We start from the raw sequence: 22,210 nt of genomic DNA on the forward strand, positions 1-22,210 counted from the left end.
TAGTCTTTATTGGAGGGAGGCACACTGTCGGGGTGGGCCCGGTGAGCCTGTTTAGGGGTGCTTTTCACTGGAAACGTCAAGGGCTAGAGGTTTTCGGTGGGGCGGGGGAGGGGGGACGGCGCGGCACTGTCCCCCCCATACACCACAGTCCATGAGATGTGTGACCGAGGCGACCCATCCCGTCTCCGAGCTCCCAGGCTCCTCCCCAGCGAAGTGGAGACGCGCGCTCCCACCTCCTGGAGTCGCGGAGACTGGTGAGCGCAGATGCCGCAGGGAGAGCGCGCGCAGGGCGTCCTCGCGGGCCGGCCCGCTGGCGAAGGCTCTCCCGGCGGCAGGCCCCGCGCGAACAAAGGCTGCGGGGGGCGGGGGGCGGGGGGCCGGCGCGACCGGCGGGGAGAAGACTCGCGGGGAACCGGGTCAGCCGGACCCGCCGCGGGTCTGTGTGCGGTGAGGCGGGGGGTCCCCGCGAGAGGCAGAGAGATGGAGCTGGGAAAGATGGGGTCCCAGGCGCGCACAGGGACCTCTCGCGGCCCCTTTAAGAGCCAGTGCCCGGGTGCGGGGTGAGGGCAGAGGGCGGAGGGCAGTAGCGGCGAGCCCGGCCCCCCGCCCTCCGCCTCTCATCTGCACCCAAAGCTGGGCTCCGGCTGACGTCACCTGCCCCCGAGCCCCGCACGCTGATTGGCTGCAGGTGACGTCAGGGGCTTTTTTCGCTCGGCATGACCTCATCCCCGCCGGCGGCCCCGCCCTCCGCCCCGGGCCTGTCACTCGCGGGCGAGCCGTGGCCGAGCCGGCTCCGCGCCCCCCATCCGGACGCCCGAGCCCGAGCCCGAGCCGAGCCCGATCCTCAGCAGCACCGGCCGCGCCCGCCGAGCCGCGGGTGGGATGCGCGCCGTGAGTGCGCGTGCCCGCCCGCAGTGCGCGCGTCCCGGCCCGAGCCAGCGCTCCCCGCGGCGGCCGTGGCGGCGACGGCGGCGACGGCGACGCGGCCCGCACGCTCCCCGGTCCCCTGCCCCGGCTGCGTGCGCCCCAGCCGGGCCCATGGGCGGTGCATCTGACCCTGCGCGCTGAGCGCGACGCGGGTCCCCGGTGCGCCCCGGAGGCGAGCGTGAACGAGGTGAGCGGGTCGCCGGGCGGGGGACGCCAGTGGGGAGGAGGGTAACCGCACGGAGGAGCCCGTGCGTCCGGCCCGGGGGTGCGTCACCTCGGGAGCGCTCGGGGGCTGCGTCTGGAGGGCTCCCGGGAGGAGGAGGCGGCCCGAAGGTGAGCGGCCCCGGCGCGCGGGTTGCCGGCCCTAAACCCAGCTCGAAGGGATGCCACGACCGGACAGGGAAGCCCTTCCCCCGCCTCTTGCAGCGCCCAGCGGCCCGGGGCCTGGCCCACGCCCTGCCACCGCCTCCCCGCCTTTCTCCTTGTGATTGCTGCTTATCTTGGTGGGGGGAGGGGTGTGGATTAAGGACCCAGAGGGACCATTTGAGATCCAGAGGGTATCTGTCGGGGCCACTGCGCTAGCCTGCGACGCCGCCGCCGCCCCCCTCCCCCCCCCACACACACTCAGCCCCCGCCCCCCCCGTTGGGGCGCAGAATTGGAGAAGGTCGTCCCTAATGCGGGCTTGTGCGGGTGCAGAGGCTGTCACTATGGGAGCTGAGGGCCTTTGGCCTGTGGAAGGCTCAGGAAAGGACTCATGGGGGGGCTGCAGATCCACCTCTCCTGTGTACCCAGGCCGCCGCTGGCACCCCCACCTCCGGGTGCTCAGCTGGCCACTGCGGAATAAAGACAGTCGCCAGGCTGCTGCGGAGGCAGCCCGGGTGCTGGGGGAGGGGCTGGCACTGCCAGGCTGAGTGTAGCCGGCCTCCCTCTGCCTGTCTGCCCACCTGGGGTGGTACACAGCAGTCTGGCCTGGAGGGGAAGGGGCATCACTGGGCCCAGCCATAGCAGGTTATCACGTCCTGGGAGAATGTGCCTCTGGCTGCAGCAGTGGAGGGAGAGTGGGAAGGGGGCTGGAGGAGCAGTGGCAGGGTCTGGTGTGGCATCTGCAGTGCTCCTGTTGTGCAGCGTGCGGTGCCGTGGGTGTGCTGCGGGCCAGGAGAGCAGTGCTCTCTCTGCTCTGGGCCCCAGACCTTGCCCCCAGGGCAGCCCTGGGCTGTGAGCAGCATCAGCGCCCCTCCCTGCTCAGAGGACAGATGTCCCCTGCCCTCTCCGATGGCTAATGAGTGCTGGCCAAGGATGGGCTGTATCCTGGATCCGGCCATCAGCAGGGCTGGGAGACTTGCTGGGCAGGTTCTCACCCCTGCTGCCCTCAGCCAGGGGAAAGGCTCCTGGCCCCAGCAGCTGCCTCCAGGAGCAGTGAGTCCCACGGAGGGGACGGAGATGCAGGAAGATGCTCCCAGCCGTCCTGTGCTCCAGGGCCCTTCCCAGCACCACGTCTCCGCTCAGGCTGAGGCTGACTTTGGGTACAGAAGTTTCTCCTGGACAGAGGGCTCCAAGGGCCATGGCTGTGGCCAGGGGAGGAGAGAGGGAATCCTGGTTATGTTTCCAAGATGTGACGCTCAGAGGGAAAGGGGAGGAGGGGGCCGAACCCACAGCAAAGAGCCGTGGTCAGACTGACCGGGGGTGCAGGAGCTGAGGCACTTCTCTGGGACAGCTCTGCCTGGGCAGGAACGGGGAGATGCTCTGGGCTGGTCCAGGTGGGAAACCTGGAGGGTGGTGACCAGCAGCAGCCTGGGCAGGCCTGGTGTGTAACCTGGGGACAAGCCCTGCAGATCAGCGAGGCTAGAAAAAGCCAGGCAGGAGCAGAGGAAGCCCAGATATTGCAGGGTCGTCCCCCACCTGCCTTTCTGAGGCCCCACATGCCAAGCCCTCCCACCCCAGGCTCACCCCAGACCCCTGGGCACCAAGGGGGCAGAGCCCCCACTCCACTATCTCCTGAGTCCATAGCCTCCCTGGGCTGGGCAGGGCATTGAAGCCAGCTTGGGTCCTGTCCTAGCCATCCCTGGGTGCCAAGGGGGGAGCAGGGGTGTGAGCATTTGGGGTCCCTGGTGAGCATCGGTGGGGTGATGTGGGCTAACCTGCTGGGAGCGTGGGAGTCCTGCCTCTGGGGGGCTCTCGGTGTGGCCTCTCCGCCCCTGGGTCATAGCGAGCTGGACATCTCAGGTCCTTCCACGCTGGCTTCCCTGAGCGTCTGCCTACTTGTGCCAGGCACCACTCCTCTGAGAAAGAGCCACAGTCCCACCCTCACAGTCTTGATGCCTAGCCACCTTTGCAGGTAGTGAGCTCCTGTCACTAGATGCCGAGCAGAAGGCACAGTGGCGAGGGTTCTGTCAGCTGGGTTTCCTGGTCATGCATGCACTCAGGGACATGCGTGTGCTGCACGGAGGCCCTGGGAGCAATGGTGTAAAGTCGTGAGGCTGGCACTGGGGTTTGGGTGTCCTGGGACCTGGAGGGATTGGGTGTGACATGCAGAGGGTGAGGACACCTGTGTCCAGTGACCACATGTGTGTGCACACACATTTGCGTGTGAGTAACTATACATGGCAGGGTGGGGTGAGGTGCATTGTGAGAAAGGGGTGAGCATGGCTCTGTGTGTGGTCAGTGTGTAAAGGGCATGTCCCAGCAGGCATAGCGGTGTGCACTTGGCACAGGAGCCAGGCTGCACCAGCCAGGACAGGGAAGGGTCTCCTGCCTCTGGACTGGGAGCAGCCTTTGGTGGGGGTGTGGGCTGTGCCCCTCTCCCTCCCACACCCAGGCTCCGAATAGGAGGTGGTCGGCTCTCCCTTCAGTTCCCAGGAATGGAGTCTGGGCTGAGGCTGGGGTGGGTCCTTGAAAGCAGGGAGGTCCAAGACCCTACAATAGCTGTTTCCTCTGTGCCCACCTGGCCTGCTCTAGCCCCACGGGACTGCTCAAGGCTGTCCTGAGCCTGCCCACCCGACCCCCACTCTGTGCCCAGTGCTCAGCCCCATCCACACATCCCAAGAGGGAGAGGGAAGCTGTAGGTCCACGGAGGCCTGTGGGTGAGGATGCGCTCCCGGGAGGCCAGCCCCGGGCAAGGGGTCTCCTGCAGGAGGGGCTCTGGCCAGACCTTGGCCATTCGGAGCCTGTGCAGGGTGGAGAGGGGTGGGGCCTCATGGGCCCTGGCTGGTGGTGGTCCCGGGCCCCAGGTCTTGGGCACCTGCAAGGCTGGGGAGGGAGAGCAAGTGAGGAGGGGGACCTGCCGCTCTACAGAGCCAGCCTGCTCAGTGGCTGCTGAGGCAGGAGGAGCGGTTGCCTGGCACCTCTGCTGTTGCCATGGTGACAACGGAGGTGCTAACTGACTAATGAGTCCCTCTTGGCTGCAAATAACAATACTGTAGTGGTTAATAGGGCCTCGCTGGCAGGTCCTTGGGAGGCAGGAGGGGACCAGGTAGGGCCTGGGGCCGGGCTGCCCACCCCCCTGCAGCCCCGGCTGGCATCACCCCTCCCCTCTCTGGTCTCTGCCTCACCCCCTCCCTGTCTTCCTCCAGCCTGGATTCACACCCTGCTGGTTTGAGAGGCAGTTAAAGACCAGAGGGCAGTATAGTGCTGTCCACTCTCCCAGCCCCTCCCTCCTCCCTGTGCTGGAGTTCAATTTGGCTCTTGTAGTTTTCGGTGGGAGGTGACTGCCCCATGCACCTGATGAGGACATCGAGGCAAGTGCCAGGTGCAGGACCCCCTGGCCCACAGTGCCCCCCCCCCCAACTGTGTCCCTCTCAGGGTCCTGGGCCTCTGGCTGGGCTCTTGGTTCCACGTCCCAGGGCAGGGGGCTCTGCTGGGCCTGCAGGAGCGGCTGTGGGAGGCCTGGTGGCTGTGGCCATCGCAGCCGTGAAGAGGTGCAGATTAGAACTCAGCAGCTTTCCAAACTGCTCGTGAAGGAATCAAATAGCCAACCCCCCCTCCCCCTCCCCCGCCCCATACACACACACACACACACACACAAGCTGGGCGGGGATGTGGTGGAGGGGAGAACTGATGGAATAAGGCCTGGGGTTCTGTCCAGTCTCCTTGGTGTGACCGTGGGCTGGTCTCACCCCTTTCCTGAGCCTCAGTTTCCCATCTTAAAGTAAAGGCAGGGCCTGGCAGGTGGGGTGGGGTGGCAGAGGCTTGGCACGGAGTCCCCAGGAGGGGGCTTCCACGCAGGGTTCTGCCGTCTCCTTAACCTCCTCCTCCCTCTGTTCAGCCCAAGGGTCTCTGAGACACGCTGAGGGTCCCAGATATGGATCACCCATGTTGACCTTGATCCTTGGGTTACCCCCGCCCCACCCCATCCTGGGATCTGCCAGCCCTTAGAAGGTGCTCCCAGACCCTAGGCCCCCACTGTGCTGGAGCACCCGCTGTCCCCACCCCCTTTTTGTGAGTGTGAGACACACCCTGCGGAGAAGGTACTGGCTGCAGACGCTGGGTGGCGAGCTCTAGGCCTGGGCTGCAGACCTGGGATGGTTGTGGCAGCAGAGGAGCCCCCAGGAGCCCAGCAGCCTGCAGAGGCAGCTCTGACGCCATCCCCATCCCCTGTCTAGATTATCAGCGTATGGAGCGATTGGGTCATTCAGATCAGAGAGGAAGGGTGTGCTGCCTGGCAGAGAGGGGCCCTGGGGATTGGGAAGATGTGGGGACCAGAGAGGGGAGGGGAGGTAACAGAAACCCCAGAGGTGTGCCAGCCGTGTGGCAGGGTCCAACGCACTGCCAGAGCTAGCAGAGGGATGCCACCCCCTCCCCCCTCCCCAGAGGAAGGCTGTGGGTGCATGGCAGGCTCCGGCGTCCTGGGTGCTGGGGTCGCACACTAGCCCTGCCGAGGCTGCTGCTGACTGGCCACCTCTCCCTGCAGGTCTGGCACCATGCCCGGCCACCCCGAACCCTAGGCCACACCTGGGCCATCAGAGCAGCCCCTGCTCACTTCAGGGGGCACCCCCTCCCCACTGCCCACTGCCCACCATGGCCGGGGACCGGCTCCCCAGGAAGGTGATGGATGCTAGGAAGCTGGCCAGCCTGCTGAGGGGCGGGCCCGGAGGGCCGCTGGTCATCGACAGCCGCTCCTTCGTGGAGTACAACCGCTGGCACGTGCTCAGCTCCGTCAACATCTGCTGCTCCAAGCTGGTGAAGCGGCGGCTGCAGCAGGGCAAGGTGACCATTGCGGAGCTCATCCAGCCGGCCGTGCGCAGCCAGGTACCAGCGCGTCCAGTCCCGCTACCTGCCTCCCCCCACTCCCCGGCTCCCGTCACCCCCAGGTGCAAGGCTGGGCTCCTCAGCCAGGTGTGCAGGGCCATGTCTGGGGCAGCCGCTCCCACCCTGCCCTTGAACCCAAACCGGACTCCTCAAGGTCAAAATGCTCAGAGCCGCCCTCTCCCGGGCTGTTGTGGACAGCTCCCCTCCTCCTGCAGCTTCCGTCCCCAGGGCGGCTCTCACTGACCCCATCGCCCCTGCCCCTGTCTGGATCCTCACTGAGCCTCACATGGAGCTTTTCACACACACCAGACAAGGCCATGTCCCAGGGGCCCAGCATGGGCCCAGAGAGGGGTGCTGAGGGGATGAGCGAGATGTGACCGGGCACTGGGTGCACTGGGGCCCAGGCGGAAGGGGGCAGTGGACCAGGATGGCAGCTGGGTCAGGTCCATACTCGGGTGGCTTCAAGGACTCAGAGGAGGATGGGGCACGGCCCAGGGGCTTATAATGAGCATTCTTTGTCTCCAGCACCCCCAACCCCACCCCCGTTCTTTCCCCTCTCGAGTCCTGAGTGACCCAGAATTCTCTCTGTGGCTCCCAAGAATGTTGGGTCACCTGCAATGGACAGTCCTGTCTCTGCTCCCAGTAGCATCAAGTCCAGCTGGGGAGGGACAGACAACTTGGGCCAGTGGCCTGGGAAAGCAGTGGCACTTCTCATGGGGGTGGGGGTGACATGCCCAGCGGTCTTGGAAGCTGTGGGGAGCTCTCGGTCACAGGCCCTGCCCCTTGCAGAGCCTGTTGTGAGAGGACCCAAGTGAGAGCCCCCACCCCACAGGCTGACCCAGACAGGCTCCCTGCAGCCTCAGTGAGGGGAACCCGGCCATTAATCACCCCAGCGAGGACTCCCTGCCGGAGTGCAATCCCGTTGGCTGCCGGTGACATCATCGGGCTGGGGCTGGCAGCTCTGCTGGCTTAAGGGCTGAGCGCTGGGTGGTGGGGGTATCAGCCTCTCTCTAAGCAAAAGCTGCTGAACATCTGGCCCCCAGGCTGGGCACTGGGAGGGGGAGGAGGGCAGGTGGAGCCCAGCCTCCAGCTGCTGCCTCCGGAATTGGGGGGCTTTTGCTGCAGCCCTGTCTCCCCTTAGCTGGCTGGGGGCGCAGGGAGAGGAGAGCCAGACCCAAAGGTGCCCTGCCTTCAGATCCCCAAAAGGTGCCTCCCGGGGACTCTGAGGATGGTTTCCCTCATGTTGGCCAATGCGAGAGCCAGCCCAGGCCCTGGCTGTGCCATCTTGCAACTGTGAGCCCTGCATGTGTGTGCCTGCTGGGGACCTGTCACAGCCACCCGTTGTCTCTTCCACGTGGTCTGGCCCACAGCGGACACCCATAGTGTTTGTTCCCTTCCCTCTCGGACGTGGTGGCCTGGGGATCGGTGTCCCTCTCTGCCTGCTCTGGGGGCCTACCTGTGTAGCCACGGGTGTTTACACCTGTTCAGGTAGAAGGTGGGTGGTTGGGTGCCTGCCCTCCCCTCAGGCAGCAGACCCTCCCTCCTATCACCTGAGCCCCTTCCTGTTGGTGCCTTGACCTCTGCCCTCTGCTCATGGCCCCAGGCAGAGGCTGAGGAGCCGCAGGACGTGGTTGTCTATGACCAGAGCACCCTGGATGCCAGCGTGCTGGCTGCAGACAGCTTCCTCTCCATCCTGCTCAGCAAGCTGGACGGCTGCTTCGACAGCGTGGCCATCCTCACAGGTGAGCGCCCAGGGCTGGTGGGATGCAGGGCACCCTCCCTCGGCCTCTCCCTTGTCCGCTTGGCTGAGGGGTGGGAGGGGGGCAGGGGCATCCAGGAGTCAGGGTTCCAGATGGGTCCACCCCTATTCTTCTCTCTAAGCCCAGAGATCAGCGTCAGCTGGGGCAGTGGTTCTGTAGTTCCTGGGGCCCCACCGTCCCCGCGCCTGGGCCCCCACACTTTGGGGCCCCCTCCACGAGCAGGTGAAGAGGTGAACAGAAGGAAACCTGCAAATACCTTTTGTGGTGGGAGTGGGGAGAGATCTAGGCAAAGATGTGGGTGGCTCGGCTGGCAGCTCCCCAGCAACTGTCCCAAGGAGGGGTCACAGGCTTCAGCCTCTAGAAACGCGTCTGAGCAGAACTGGTCCCCCATCGAGAGGACCTGGCAACAGCCCCTGGAGCATGGCCTCTGCCCGGGGGTCCTCAGAGGTCCCCATGGTTTCCTGTTTCCCAAAGTAGCCAGGCCAGTCCGGAGGCTGGGCAGCCCCTACACACACACACACACACACACACACACACACACACACACCACAGGGGTTCCGCTGGCTCCTTCCTCCGGAGGCACCTCTGTAGAATCCACTCCCAGGACCCTGGATGGGTGGGGCTGGCCTGTCCCAGGAAGGTGCACCTTCCCTGCCCAGGACCAGGCTTTGTGGGTGCTCCTGCCCCTGCCCTGTGTGTGCCAGGGGCTCTGGCAGGCAGGTGGGATGGGAGGTGTGGAGAGGTCAGATGTCTGGGCTTAGGTGTCCTGGGCAGCCAGGAATTCTCCCAGGGCCCAGCCAGGAGCTGGCAGTGTGTGCACACGCGCCCTAGCATGAGTGGGAAGAGGGTCCCAGAGCAGCTTTGGGGACGTGGGGAGGTGGCCAGGGCTCTAGTGGTTTGTCTTCCACCAGGGGGCCGGGCCCCTCACCCCGCACTTGGCAGGGCAGGCCTGAGCAAGAATGCACCAGGAGGGCTCACTGGACCTGGCTGTGCCCCCTGGCCCTCTCTTCCCGCTCTCGCTGCCCCACCCTGCAAGGTTAGAGTATTTGCCCCATTTCTCTGAGAGCCAAGCCATGATTTCTCTGAGGGTCAAGAAATCATGACCCCCGTGGTAGAAGGAAGGCTCATCGGGACCCCAAATCAGGACCCAGACGTGGGGACAGCCTCCTCGCCTTGCCCACAGCTCCCACCCAGAAGCGAGCCGTCCCTTGAGCAGTGAGAATAGGAAGGACAGGCTGAGGGGGGAAGAGGGGAACCCAGCACAGGGTAGGTTGGCAGAGGCTGGAACTGGCAGACTGACCCCCGGGCCAAGGATGAAGGGCGCTGAGGAGCGCTGGGACAGGAGGACAGCACTGCTGGAGGGAGTGGTCCCCCATTCCTCCCCTGCCCCCCGCCCCCACCTCCACCGCCATAGGGAGGTTGTAGATAGCGGAGAGGGTCATGGGGTGAGGTGCACTAGGGTGCGAGAATTGGCTGCTGGGACCCCAGTTCCCCGTCCCCCACCCCGCTGGGCTGTGCGGTAAGCGGGGAGGTGGAGGGAGGGGGGAGCCTGGCCCTTTAAGCGGCAGCGGCCCTGGCCCAGCACCAGCTGGGGATGCCACCACCTGAGGGGTGCGCCCCCGCGCCCTGCCGCACACGTGGCACCCTCGGACCCTGGCTGGAGACCCAGGCGGAGCAGCCCGGGTGCAAAGGGTGGGTGGGCCCTCCGGAGGGCAGTGGGGGGGCGGCCTGGGGCTGGAGCGTGCGCACACGCGGCAGAGGCGGCGGGCGGAGCAGCGTCTAGGCGCGCGTTTGTGCGAGTCCAGGATTGCATTGTGAGGGCAGACCGGCTGCAGCCCCTCAGGCCCCTTCGGGATGCCCAGGGGGTAGGTAAGGGCGCCTGCCCAGGTTTGGGAGTGCGGGGACCTGCGGAAGATCTGAGTCAGCTGCCACTGCTTCCCTCCCCAGAGCCTGGGCGGCTCTGACCTGGCATCTAGGGGGTTCAGAGGGGACTCCCCAAGCCAGTTGGCTCTAGCCAGGTGGGTCGTGGGTGCCTTACCTGAGGAATTGTAGCAAAGACTGGCAGGCTGTGAGCCGTGCAGACTTTCCTTGGGGGAGGACGCTCCTGGTGCCCCCCGCTTGGACCAGGGGTCCCTGACTCTGGGTGGTGAGCAGGAGCCAACCCCCAGGATCCAGCTTGGCCTCCTCTCCTGGAGGGACCTCCAAGGCTAGCACTTCCCACTTCCTAGCCTGGAGGCCCCCATCCCCATGCCCCCCAAAGTCATGCCCCCTCATGGGGGGCACGGGGGCACTCTGGTTGGGGATTGCACAGACTGGACTCTGCGCAGCTGGGCCGGGGTGAAGGCTGAGGCCCCCAGGTGTCTGTCCTTGGGAATCAGCCAGATCTTCTGCAGACCAGGGCAGGAGACCACACCTCACTCTGCTGCCTCCTCCAGCTGGAGAGGGTAGGCCTCAGCCCCATTGTCTCATTGGATGGACTGGTCCACTGAGACCAGAAATAGCCTGCTGGGCGGGGAGCAGGGAAGGTGCCCTGGGGCTTGTGTCCCCAGAAGCGCAGTCTGCCCCAGGGTGCCACCTGCAGGCCTTCCTCATTCTACCAAGAGCTGGTGGCCACTGGGCACCCAGCCAGGCTGGTGCAAGCGCGTCCACTCTCAGTGTGTCATCACCGTCATTCTCTGTGAGCCTCCCTGCCTGGCTGTGTGGCGCGTAGGATGAGGAACAGCTCTGCCGAGATCACGCAGTGGGTCAGGGGTACCCCAGGGAAGAACCCCACCAGGTCATTCCAGCCAGTGAGGGGTTCCCTCCTCTGACCCTTGGCCCCGGGCTCAGATGTGCTGTGCAGGACGGTGGCAGTGCACGTGCCAGCCACATGTAGTCTGTGTGCCTGCTGCCTACCCCGCGTGCTCCCAGTCCCCAGGGTGCCCAGCTCCTTGGTCTTTGCCGGTGGAACGAAGCCACCACTGGAGCGCAGATGCCCCTGCGGGCTGTGCCCATTCCAGTGGGTGATGTCATGCCCAGGAGGAGGGGAGGCCCCTCAGAAGCTCTTGCCTCCTGGTCCTGGCACCCAAGCCTGGCCTGGGGCTCCCAGCCAGATGGAGGCAGGGAGGTATTGCATCAGCCCAGGGGGAGAGGTGGAGGCCCAGCCTGGCCCAGCCACAGGTATGGAGGAGCTGTGTGGTCCACACCCACGGCCTGGGAGCCTGCTCCTGCCTGGGCCCTCGCATGCTGTGCTGACCGCCACCTCGACCCCACTTTTACGAGCATCACAGTGGCGTCTCCAGGGGGGCCAGCCCCTGACTAGCGCTTGGAGGAATGTGGACTTGCTAGTCAGGGGCTGTAGGTGCACGGCACCAGCTCGAGCTGCAGCGTGGGGGGAGATGGCCTCCAGCACCCAGCGCTGAGACCAGGGCTCAAGCCAGAGGGTCGGCCGTGGGGCCAGGTTGGGTGTGGCCGGGACACTGTGGCATCAGTGCCCTGGGCTCTCTCCTGCCCCAGCCAGCAGCCTGCCTGACCGTCTCCTCCTCCTCCTACTGCTGCAGGGGGCTTTGCCACCTTCTCCTCCTGCTTCCCCGGCCTCTGTGAGGGCAAGCCTGCTGCCCTGCTGCCTGTGAGCCTCTCCCAGCCCTGCCTGCCCGTGCCCAGTGTGGGCCTGACCCGCATCCTGCCTCACCTCTACCTGGGCTCTCAGAAGGACGTCCTGAACAAGGTGTGTGCACGGGCCAAGGGGGAAGGCGGCAGGGGGAGGAGGGAGCTGAAGGCCGATGGGAGGATGGATGAGCACGGGGTTACTGGAGGACCCAAGGGGTAGCCGCAAGACTAGAGCCGGGCTGGGGGAAGGGCCCTGCAGGGCCGGGCCAGGAAGTAGTGCCCTGCCCCCTCAGCGGCAGAGCCCACATGCCGAACCGCTGATGTCACTGGGCCCCTGGCCAGCGCTGAAAGAATCCCGTGTTTTTAAAATGGTGACGAGGGAAGAGGGTAAGCCACCGCCCAGGCTGCCCTAAAGTTCCTGGGAGCCAGGCAGGCTGTGGGCGGGGCTGGCAGAGCCTGCGGGCTCCGGGTGGAAGTGGGCGGGGCGGCGGGGCCCAGCCCCACGGGGACTTCTGAGGCTCTGGGATCTGGGCGTCCAGGGTCCTGCCGGCTGTGCCCCCTTCCAACCTGCCCCCCCCCCCCCCCCGTCCCTCCAGGATCTAATGACCCAGAACGGAATAAGCTACGTCCTCAACGCCAGCAACTCCTGCCCCAAGCCCGACTTCATCTGCGAGAGCCGCTTCCTGCGCATCCCCATCAACGACAACTACTGTGAGAAGCTGCTGCCCTGGCTGGACAAGTCCATCGAGTTCATCGGTCAGGGAGGCACCTGCGCCCACTCCTGGGGCTGGTGGGCAGGGGGGGGGGGGAGGTGCCGCTCCCTGAGAGGTAGCTGCTGTTATTAGTGGCAGGGAGGGTGAGTTTCCTTACCTGGGGGAGGGAAGGACTGGCCACTCCTGCACTCATCTGGTCTCCCCCCCGCCCCCCAGATAAAGCCAAGCTGTCCAGCTGCCAAGTCATCGTCCACTGTCTCGCTGGCATCTCCCGCTCTGCCACCATCGCCATCGCTTACATCATGAAGACCATGGGCATGTCTTCAGACGACGCCTACAGGTAGCCAGGCTTCCCTTCTGTGGCTGGGAACTGCCTGCCCTCCTCTCCTCCCTCCACCCACTAGCATCAGAGGGGCGGGCCCAGGGCCCAGGGCCGCTGGCTGGGGAGGGAGCGGGGGAGGGAGGCCTGAATCAGCCCAGGGGCCCTGTGCCCAGCCACGGGGAGCTGGGGCCGGGAGAGGTGGATGCCCAGCCCGCCCGTAGCCATCCATCCGGCTGCCTCTTGCCCAGGTTCGTGAAGGACCGGCGCCCGTCCATTTCGCCCAACTTCAACTTCCTGGGCCAGCTGCTGGAGTACGAGCGGAGCCTGAAGCTGCTGGCCGCCCTGCAGGGCGACGGGGCACCCCTCCCAGCGATGCCCGAGCACCTCCCGGGCCCTGCAGCCCCCCTGCCGCCACTGCCACCACCTACCTCAGAGAGTGCTGCCACGGGGAGTGCAGCAGCCAGCTCAGCCAGGGAGGGCAAGCGGGGCACAGGCAGGGAGCCCCCCTCGCCTGCTGCGGCCCCTGCTACCAGCGTGCTGCAACAGGGCCTGCACGGCCTGCACCTCTCCTCCGACCGCCTCCAGGACACCAACCGCCTCAAGCGCTCCTTCTCGCTAGACATCAAGTCGGCCTACATCCCCAGCCAGCGACCGGATGGCCCCGGGGCCCCTGACCCTGGCGAGGCCTCCAAGCTCTGCAAGCTGGACAGCCCATCCGGGGTGCTAGGCTTGCCCTCGCCCAGCCCCGACAGCCCAGATGCAGCAGCCGAGTTGCGCCCACGACCCCGCCGGCGGCTCCGACCTCCAGCGGGCTCCCCAGCACGCTCCCCCGCACATGGCCTCGGCCTGAATTTTGGGGACACTGCCCGGCAGACTCCACGGCATGGCCTCTCAGCTCTGTCGGTGCCCGGGCTGCCTGGCCCAGGCCAGCCAGCCAGCCCTGGGGGCTGGGCACCGCCCCTGGACTCGCCAGGCACACCGTCGCCAGATGGGCTCTGGTGCTTCAGCCCCGAGGGTGCACAGGGGGTGCAGCTTTCGCCCCTCGGCCTGGCTGGCCCCCAGGGCACAGGCGGTGGTGATTTGCGCCGGCGGGAGGTGGCGAGGGCCCAGTCCCAGGACGCGCGGACCAGCTGGCCGGAGGAGCCAGCCCCAGAGATGCAATTTAAGCGTCGAAGCTGCCAGATGGAGTTCGAGGAGGGCATGGTGGAGGGGCGCGCCCGCAGCGAGGAGCTGGCCGCCCTGGGCAAGCAGGCCAGCTTCTCGGGCAGCGTGGAGGTCATCGAGGTGTCCTGACGGTGGCCAGCGTCGGCCCCTGCGTGGGGACCCGGTGCCCCTGAGCCCTGCGCTGCCCTCGGCTGGGCCGCCAGCAGCCGGGCCCACTATAAATATATATTATATATAATTCAAAGAAAGGTAAATGGTTTTACTGCGATTTTTATCGAGAAGTAAATATTTCGATTTTTTTATTTATTGAAGCTGTTCGTTCTGGCAATGACTTGGCAACAGTGAGGGTGGTCCTCCAAGCTCTATTTTTAGTCTGGTATTTAAACTGAGACACGTTTCTAAGCAATATGAGGCCACCCTTCAGTCTCAAGCTGGGTTGCCAGGCCCGGGGCCCCCTCCCCGCCAGCCCCACTCTAAGGAAACACTGCTGATTATTGCAAAGAGGCTTCCGAGCTTTCGTGCACTTTTTACTTAAGAAAAAAGGGGGAAAAAAGGAAAAAAAAAAAAAAACCTTGCCACAAACTGAGCCGCAGAAACTCCCGCCTGCCCTCCCGCCCACCCTTCTCCGCGCCTGCCCCCTCCCCCCCTTTCTCGGGCTGTGCACCAAAGCCATAGGAGCTGTGGTCCAGGAGTCCCTGCCACCCCTGCCAGCTCCACGCACCGCGTGTTGGTGCCAAGGAGGGCACCTCCACCACCTGTTTCCCCAGCCTGTGCCTGGCAGGTGCTGACCAGCACTGGGCCTGCCAAGGCCAGGTGTGCCAGGGGCTGGGGTATAGAACAGGGAGGATTGGTGAAGGGGGCTCTTGAGTGTCAGAGGCAGGGGGTCCCGGAGCAGGAATAGAGGTGGAGTGCCCCCCACTCCCGCCTGAGCCAGGCCCACTTTCAGGGGCTCAGCAAGGCTATTCAGAGGCTGCCTCCCTCCTCTCTGCTCTGAGAGTGTCCCCGAACGCCCTCTGGGGTGTCTGGCAGGAAGAGCTGAGCTCACCTGCCTGCCATGCTGGCTGCACTGGTCAGAGGGCAGATGAGTTTAGGGTCTTATTCTGAGCTCTCCCTCTACCAGCCCTCCCCAGGCCAGACTTGGAAGTCAGGTGCACTGCAGGTGAGGGGCTGCGAGGAGTGGCCGTGAGCACCTGTCCAACCCCATGCTTGGACAGGTGGGGGGGCCTTAGGTGATGCAGGACGTGTCCCCCAAGTCTACCCTGCCCTCACTGGGGCCTCAGAGGAGAGAAACCCCCTGCACACCCCTTTCCCGGAGAGCTCTCCCCTCTGAAGTCTCCCAGGATCTTCAAGTGGTATGCCAGTCCCCACCCCAGGTGGCTTTGGGCCTAGGTGGGCCGGCCTGGGAGTGAGGGCAGGAGAAAAGGCCCAGCCACCCTGGCCCACACCCACTGGGGTTCTTGGGACCCAAGGTTTTTGGAATAGATGTCCCTGACCTCAGAAGTCCTAGGGTCTAGGACAGGGGTGGGCAAACTTTTTGACTCGAGGGCCACAGTGGGTTCTTAAACTGGACCGGAGGGCCGGAACAAAAGCATGGATGGAGTGTTTGTGTGAACTAATATAAATTCAAAGTAAACATCATGACATAAAAGGGTACGGTCTTTTTTTTTTTTTAGTTTTATTCATTTCAAACAGGCCGGATCCGGCCCGCGGGCCGTAGTTTGCCCACGGCTGGTCTAGGATGTGGAGCTGGCCCCTAGGGAAGCTGGCAGGAGGGGTGGCCCCGGCAGGACTGAGTCCCACCCCCAGCTGCCCCTCTGGCTGTTTCTATTTGTTCTTTGGATCCACAGCCCCATGTCCCTGTCATGCCTCCTTTAAGCGGAAGTCCTGTTCCTGATCTCTGTCCCCACCCCGTTCCCCAAGAAATAAGCTATCATTGTTGTATTTGCAATCTATGGATTAGAGGTTTAAGTATTTATTAATATTGGTTAATTATTATTATTACTGATTATGTAAATTGCCTCCTGTTTGTCTGTTGTGTTGGGTTTCTGAGGTGACACGAGGTGGAGTGCTGTCCCGGAGACAGTGGTCCGGACCACTAGTGGCCCAGCACTCTGGATGCAGGTCCCACGGGGGGTGGGCAGAGGTGCTCTTGCTCTTGAGGCACTGGTCACCCCAAAAGGAGCAGCTGCAACGAGAAGGTTCCCTTTGTGTGCTGGGGGCCCCTCCCTGGTCATTTCCACCCCCTGTCCCAGGCAGGGAGGGCTGGGCCTCAGTCCTCTCCAAGTCCCCTTCAGCTCTCTATCCCCCTGCCTGCCCCCCACCCCTGTGCCCTGGCCTTGGGGTGGCCCCAGAATGGATCGGCCCCCACCTGTTATTTGCTGGAAAGTCCAGCTGAGGAGAGGAGGCAGGCTCCCCCACTACACGGCTCCAGTCTCTCTGGACTGGCTGCCCGGAACCCTCCCCCAGCGCGGTCACACTTTCTGCTCCCATCCTGTCCCTTTCTTTTGTATTTGGGAAAATTGTGTTGTAATAAATCCTGAGATGGATGTTTTCTCCACGCGTCTGGTGCCTCTTTCTTCAGGGTGGGAGGGTGGGGAGGGGTCCTGGAGGCCCCTCTGAGGCCAGGAGGTCAGGGTGTTGGGCCTGGAAAGCTGGACTGCCCCAAACCCAGAGGGCAGAGGGCAGGGCAGGTGGGGGTTGGGGGGAGGGCATCACTATAGGAGGCCCGGTGTGGAACCCTTCTTGTTACGAGCTAGTGAGGACTTGGGGACTTAGAACCAAGTGAAATAAAAACTCAGCTCTGCCCTTCGACTGCCCCTCTCCCTCTCCCCAGGAGTAACCCTGGAAATGATTGGCTGCAGGCCTCCGTGGGTCCCGTGTGGGTCCAGGTGTGCACATACTTACGATGGCTCTTCCTGTTCATCAGAAATGGGGTCCAGCTATGTAGAGTGTCTGCAGCCATCTTTGCTTTTTAAATATCATGTAAATGATTTGTTGAAGTCATAGGTTCACGTGGTGCAAGGGCCTCTGGTGTCACTCCCACCCTTGGGGCCCCCCTAGATTCCATTCCGTGGAGGCCACCCTGCCCGCCCTCGGACCTCCCTCCCCTGTCGCAGTCGCCAGGAAGCGCAGGCTGCATGGTGTGTGCGATCCTATGGGACTCACAGAGTAGGCTGTAGACAGGCTGCCCTGGGTCCCTCCCAAGTTTGCTTGGCGGTTGTATAGCTCGGCCCTGCTGCTGGACACCCACTGTGTGCCAGGCACCTCACTGGGTATGTCCTAGGCAGCTCCAAACAGGCCTGCGCCCTCGACCCCTCAGTCCTGTGCAAATACCGTCTGAGACCCACAGGGGCCTGACCTTGGAGGTTCGGCCTGCTTCTCTTCTGCTATGCCCTTCCTGCTGGGCAAGCCGGGAGGTAGCCACACCAGTGACCCCGGCCAGACCTGGGTGGCAGGAGGGGTGCGCAGTGTGCGCATGCGGGCGCACAGGTGGGCGTGTCCGCATACATGGGTGGGGGCTGTGGGAGGAGCTGGGGTCCTTGAATCCTGCACCCTTGAGAGTTCTGAAAGAGGCCGAAAGCTAGAATCACCGCTGGCGCTCCAGCAAGGCTATTTTTAGCTAAAGAACATCTATTTATAACTCTGGCAGCCCCTTGGAGTCAATAAAAGGAGGACTGGAAAAAGCGGGTGTTGCTTCAAGCAGCGTGGAGGTGCTCCCCCACCTCTCATGCTCCTGAGCCCCTGCAGCTGCGGGGGGCGAGGGGGCGGGCGGGGGGAGGGGGTTGACCCCTGGGGTGCAGACAGCCTGGAATCCTGAGGTAGTGAAAGACTGAATGGGGATGGGAATCACTGAGCAAGTGGACCAGGCCTGAACCAAGAGGTAGTGAGGCCAGACTTGAACCCTGTGGTCTGGCCTGCACCCGCTCCAGCCCGCACACTGTCCTAAATGCTGGGCACCCCTGTATCTGTCTCTGTGTCTACCCAGCTCTGGGCTAAGAACTGTAGGCACTGGAGGGTTCTGGGTGGCGGGTAGAGGGTGGGTATGGGGTGGTGTTGTGTGGGTCTTGACCTGTCCATGGTGATGCTATTCTATTGGTTAGGATGCCTGGGTCACTCTCTTGAGCTCCCCTCATAGACGTTTCCCAGACCAGAGCTAGGGCTGTGTTTGGCCCAGCCCTGTGGTTCTTACTTTGATCGCAAGACGCATCTTAGCACCAACCATCAGGGAGGTTTGAAAACACAGGGTATGTTAGTCAGGTCCCAGAGGGTCCGCCTCCTGCCCAAGGCCACACGGCGAGGTGTAGGGGGCAGTATGGATGGGGCTCTGCCTTTGTTGGGGCCAGAGTGGGTGCCTAGGGCAGTGATGGCGAACCTATGACACGCGTGTCAGAGGTGACACGCAAACTCATTTTTTTGGTTGATTTTTCTTTGTTAAATGGCATTTAAATATATAAAATAAATATCAAAAATATAAATCTTTGTTTTACTATGGTTGCAAATATCAAAAAATTTCTATATGTGACACGGCACCAGAGTTAAGTTAAGGTTTTTCAAATGCTGACACGCCGAGCTCCAAAGGTTCGCCATCACTGGCCTAGGGTTTTGTGGACGTTCAGGGATGGGGTGGCTGATGTAGCGGACAATGTGTTTATGGGTGATCCATGCCTTTGAGACAGATGCCTCAGCCACCAAAAGCTGCAGCTCAGGTGTTTACCTTACAATCAACAAAGCCAGTGTCAGACACTTACAACTAACGGATGGGTAAATGGGTGGGTGTAAGGGTAGGTGGGTGGGTGAGTGGATGTGAAGGAGAGTGGGTGGATGGGTGGGCGGGTGGGTAAGTGGTTGGGTAGATGGCTGATTAAGGAGTGGATGGGTGAATGGGGGCATATAAATGAGTGGGGGAGCAGATGAATGGATGGGGTGGGTAGGTAGTTGAATGTATAGATGGGTGGTTAGGTGGATAGATGATGGATGGATGGATGGATGGATGGATGGATGATGATGGGTGAGTAGGTGGATGGGCAGATAGGAAATGGGTGAGTTCATGGATAGGAGGTGGATTGATGGGTAAGAGGTAAGGTGAGTAGGTGGATGGATGAGTGGTAGGGTGGATTAGTAGGGTGGGTGGGTAGTTGGGTGGGTAGGTGGGTGGGTAGGTGGCAGGGTAGGTAGGTTGCTGGGTGGATGGGTGGGGAGCAAGGTGGGTAGGAAATGATGGGGGGTGAATGGGAGGAAGGAAGGGAGGGAGAGAAGGTGGGTGAGTAGTAACATTTATTACTCTGCTAGTCCCCTTATATCAAAGCTGTGTGCTTACCTGCATGCTCCCAATGGACCAGAGAAAGCTACTGGTCCTTGCCGATAGGAGGTGCCCAGTGAATACTTAATGAATAACCTGAAAACCATGGGTTTCAGAGTTGGACACCACCCCAGAAACCCAGGTTAACCCTTTCTGAGGCCCAAGGAGGGGACCTGACTTCAACATCTCTCAGAGTTGGGCTGGGGGGGCGGGGGCGCTCCATTCCCTGATCCTTAGGCTCTGCTCTGCCTAGCTGCACAGTCCCTGGAAGGCGCCAGCCTCAGTGGCCACTCAGCCTCCTCCCAACTCAGACTGTGCTCCTGTGGATGGATTTGTCAAGGTCTTCTGAGGCTCTGGCCTGAGGGACTCTGTGGGGGAGAGAGAAGAGGGCCAGGCTGCAGGAAGGCGGGGCCAGGCCTGGAAGGCCAGGTTGTATTTGGAGAGGCTGGGGCATTGCCACCAGGGCCCTTGAGGGCAAAGGGCAGAGGTGGGGTTGCACAACACTGGGGCCATGCGGACCGCCCCTGCCCAAGGTGAGGTTAGATGGGAAATGGGGGCAGCTCTGCATGGTTCTCAGCAGCAGGGGGCTAGGGAGTTGCGTGTGTTCTGCAGAAACGTGGTCTGTCCTGAGTAGGGCAAGGCCTCTCCATCCAGGAGGAGCCAGGAGCCTCTGAGGAGTTGGAGAACAGAGCCGGAACCTGGCAGCTGGTGTCCCCTTCTCCCAAAAAGGGGCGCAGAGGGCCAGGTGCTGGACAGACAGGCGTATGAGTGGCCGATTCTTGGCAGGGCTACTCCAGGGGCCTCCTGAAGCTGGCAGAGCACCTGGGAAGTGCAGGTCTCCCTCCCAGCTGACCAGGCTCCGGTGTCCACCCCCAGAAGAATCTCACCCATTTTGGCAGGGGGTGGGGTGGAGGTCTAGATTGGTAGGCAGTCCCTGGGCCTGCTCCCAGACAAAGGGTCCTTTAGGAAGGCATGGCCATGAGGACATGGTGGTGGCTTTATGCAGGGAGAACGGGTCGGGGAGAATGGGGCCATTGCTAGGCTGGGCAGGCAGGAGAAAATGAGGCTGAGAGATGGGGCCAGTTCCCAGAGCCCTGAGTGAGTCCTGGTGGGGCTGGGGGAAGAACAGGGTGCTCCCGGCAGCTACCCCGCAGGCCTGGCCAACACCAGGCAGGTGCCTGGTGAGCTGGCTTCAAAGGTCTTCTCCTGGGGAACTCAGATCCAAACTGGAGACTAAAGCAGGGAGGTCTTTCCTCAGGGTGGCCCAGCAGGGGTTTCAGGGAACAGAAGAAAAAGTTGCCATTACTCTTCCTGGCCATGAATTAGGCAGGCTGCTGGGTCTCCCATGCCACCCCAGCACCTGTGTTCCTTGGCTCCTCCCTGATACCCCAGCCCCAGCTTTGGGGCTTCGGGGCTGCACACACACACACACACACACACACACACACACGCACACGGTGCCAAGGACTCGACAGGGCAGGTGATGCAGGGACCAAGGGGAGGTGGCACCATTGGTGTGGGGGCCAGCAGAAGCCAGACTGGGCCTGATGCCATTGGCCGATGTAGCTATAAATAGCCAAGAACTTGAAATAGAAGTGGGGGAAGGGAGGGGGGCTCGCCTGGACCTCAGTGCGGAGGAGCGCCTGTCACCTAGGAGGAGACAAAGCCCTGCTGATCACCCCGCCCCTGGCCCGTGAAGTGTCCGCAGAACATTCGGGGAAGCGGGATGAAGCCAAGACTCTGCCAGCCCAGTGGAGTGGAGGGGTGTGAGGGGCAGGGTTACCTGTGCCCACACAGCTCCCCCTCCCGTCCCAGGTGGCCCCTGCTCCTCTGCCTCCAGGAGGAGCCCGATGGAGATTCCGGCTGCCCCTTCCTCGCGAGACCCGGTCAAGCCCCTGGTGCTGGAGACCCACGGGGACGGGGATCACTGGGCACTGCCTGCCCCGGCCTGGAGGAAGGAGACTCCTCTACACCTTGACCTGCACCATCCTGTAGGAACCTCCCCGACTGGGAGGAGGCTCAGAGGCGCGGCCGACCTGTCCAAGGACGCACGCTGCGCTGAGGGGGAGGCTCTGGGGACGGGAGCCTGGCTGCTGGCGCCGGTGGTCTTTCTGCTCAGCTCCTTTTTCTCCTCCTGCCCACTGACCTGGGGGGTCTGGGCCCCAGGCCAAGACTGGACAACTGCAGGCCTGAACCCACAACGGGGCAGGGATGCCCACAGCTGCCCACACGCAGGTCAGGGAGAGAACCCAGGGCCTCCTTCCTGAGTCCCTTCCCTCCCCAGTGACTTCAGCCCTGGGTCCCACCCCTCACCCTCTCGGAGATCCCCCCGCCCCCCGCCCCCAGGCGCCGCCCCTCTCTGCTCCCCATTTCCGCCGGTGGCAGCCTCCGGGAAGATAAAGAACCAGGGGATGGCGCGGCGCCGCCGATCAGGCCCTTCCCCCGAGTCACCCCAACGGGAAACTGCGGGAGGGGCAGGATTTGGGGCAGTAGGGCGGGTGGAGGAGGGGCGCTCGGGCGTGACCTCTCCCCTCAGGTGGCTGCCTGCCCCGCCCCTTCCCGAGGCCGGGACCCACTGGCGGCTGCTGGCTGCTCCTCTGGCTGGGGGAGTGGGCGCGGTCAGGTTGGGTGGGTGGGTGCCTCGGGTGGGCGGTGAGGTCGTCCAGGTGTCGAGCGCCCACAGCGCCGCACCTGTAGCGGGTCCTCCGGGAAGAGCTCCGGTCCCGCTGAGCCGGCTCCCGGGAGGCCGCCCCCGCCCAGCCGCCGGCTTCTCGAGCCCGGAGGCCGGGCGCGGTGGGTGTGCCGCGCGGGTCGGGGTGAGTTCGCGCCAGGAAGGCCGCGCCCCCTCCGCCGCCGCAGGCCGAGCGCGGCCCCCTTCTTCCTCGAAGTGTCGGCGGCTGCCCGCAGGCTCCCGCCCCTGCGCGCGCCCTCGCAGGCCCGGCCGGGAGCGGAGGGCGGGAGCGGTGCGCACCTGCCCGGCGCCAGAACGCGAGCGCACCCGGGCCCCGCCCCACCACCCCTGGCCGTGGCCCCTCGTGGGCAAACACCTGCCCGGTGCGGGCCTGGGCCGTAGTTTGCGCTCCGCTTGGGGCTCGGGTTCTGACCTCGGCTCGCGGGCCACCCCGCCGCGCGCTCCCGGAGCCCCAAGTGCCGAGAGCAACCCCGCAGCGCCATCTGCTGCCCGTGCCCGGG

The 22,210-nt window shown here is 63.8% G+C and overlaps 1 protein-coding gene across 1 annotated transcript; it reads left to right on the forward strand.

The window, feature by feature from the left end:
- Positions 1-458: 458 nt before the first annotated feature.
- On the forward strand, positions 459-16,272 carry DUSP8 (dual specificity phosphatase 8). The gene is made up of 8 exons (XM_059710597.1): positions 459-1,114; positions 5,835-6,172; positions 7,776-7,914; positions 11,472-11,638; positions 12,117-12,276; positions 12,450-12,573; positions 12,804-15,240; positions 15,466-16,272. The coding sequence occupies exons 2-7, from the start codon at positions 5,942-5,944 to the stop codon at positions 13,846-13,848; spliced, it is 1,866 nt and encodes a 621-aa protein (XP_059566580.1). The 5' UTR covers positions 459-1,114; positions 5,835-5,941; the 3' UTR covers positions 13,849-15,240; positions 15,466-16,272.
- Positions 16,273-22,210: the final 5,938 nt, after the last annotated feature.

The sequence above is a fragment of the Myotis daubentonii genome, chromosome 9 (assembly GCF_963259705.1).
Source record: "Myotis daubentonii chromosome 9, mMyoDau2.1, whole genome shotgun sequence".
Lineage (NCBI taxonomy): Eukaryota > Metazoa > Chordata > Mammalia > Chiroptera > Vespertilionidae > Myotis > Myotis daubentonii.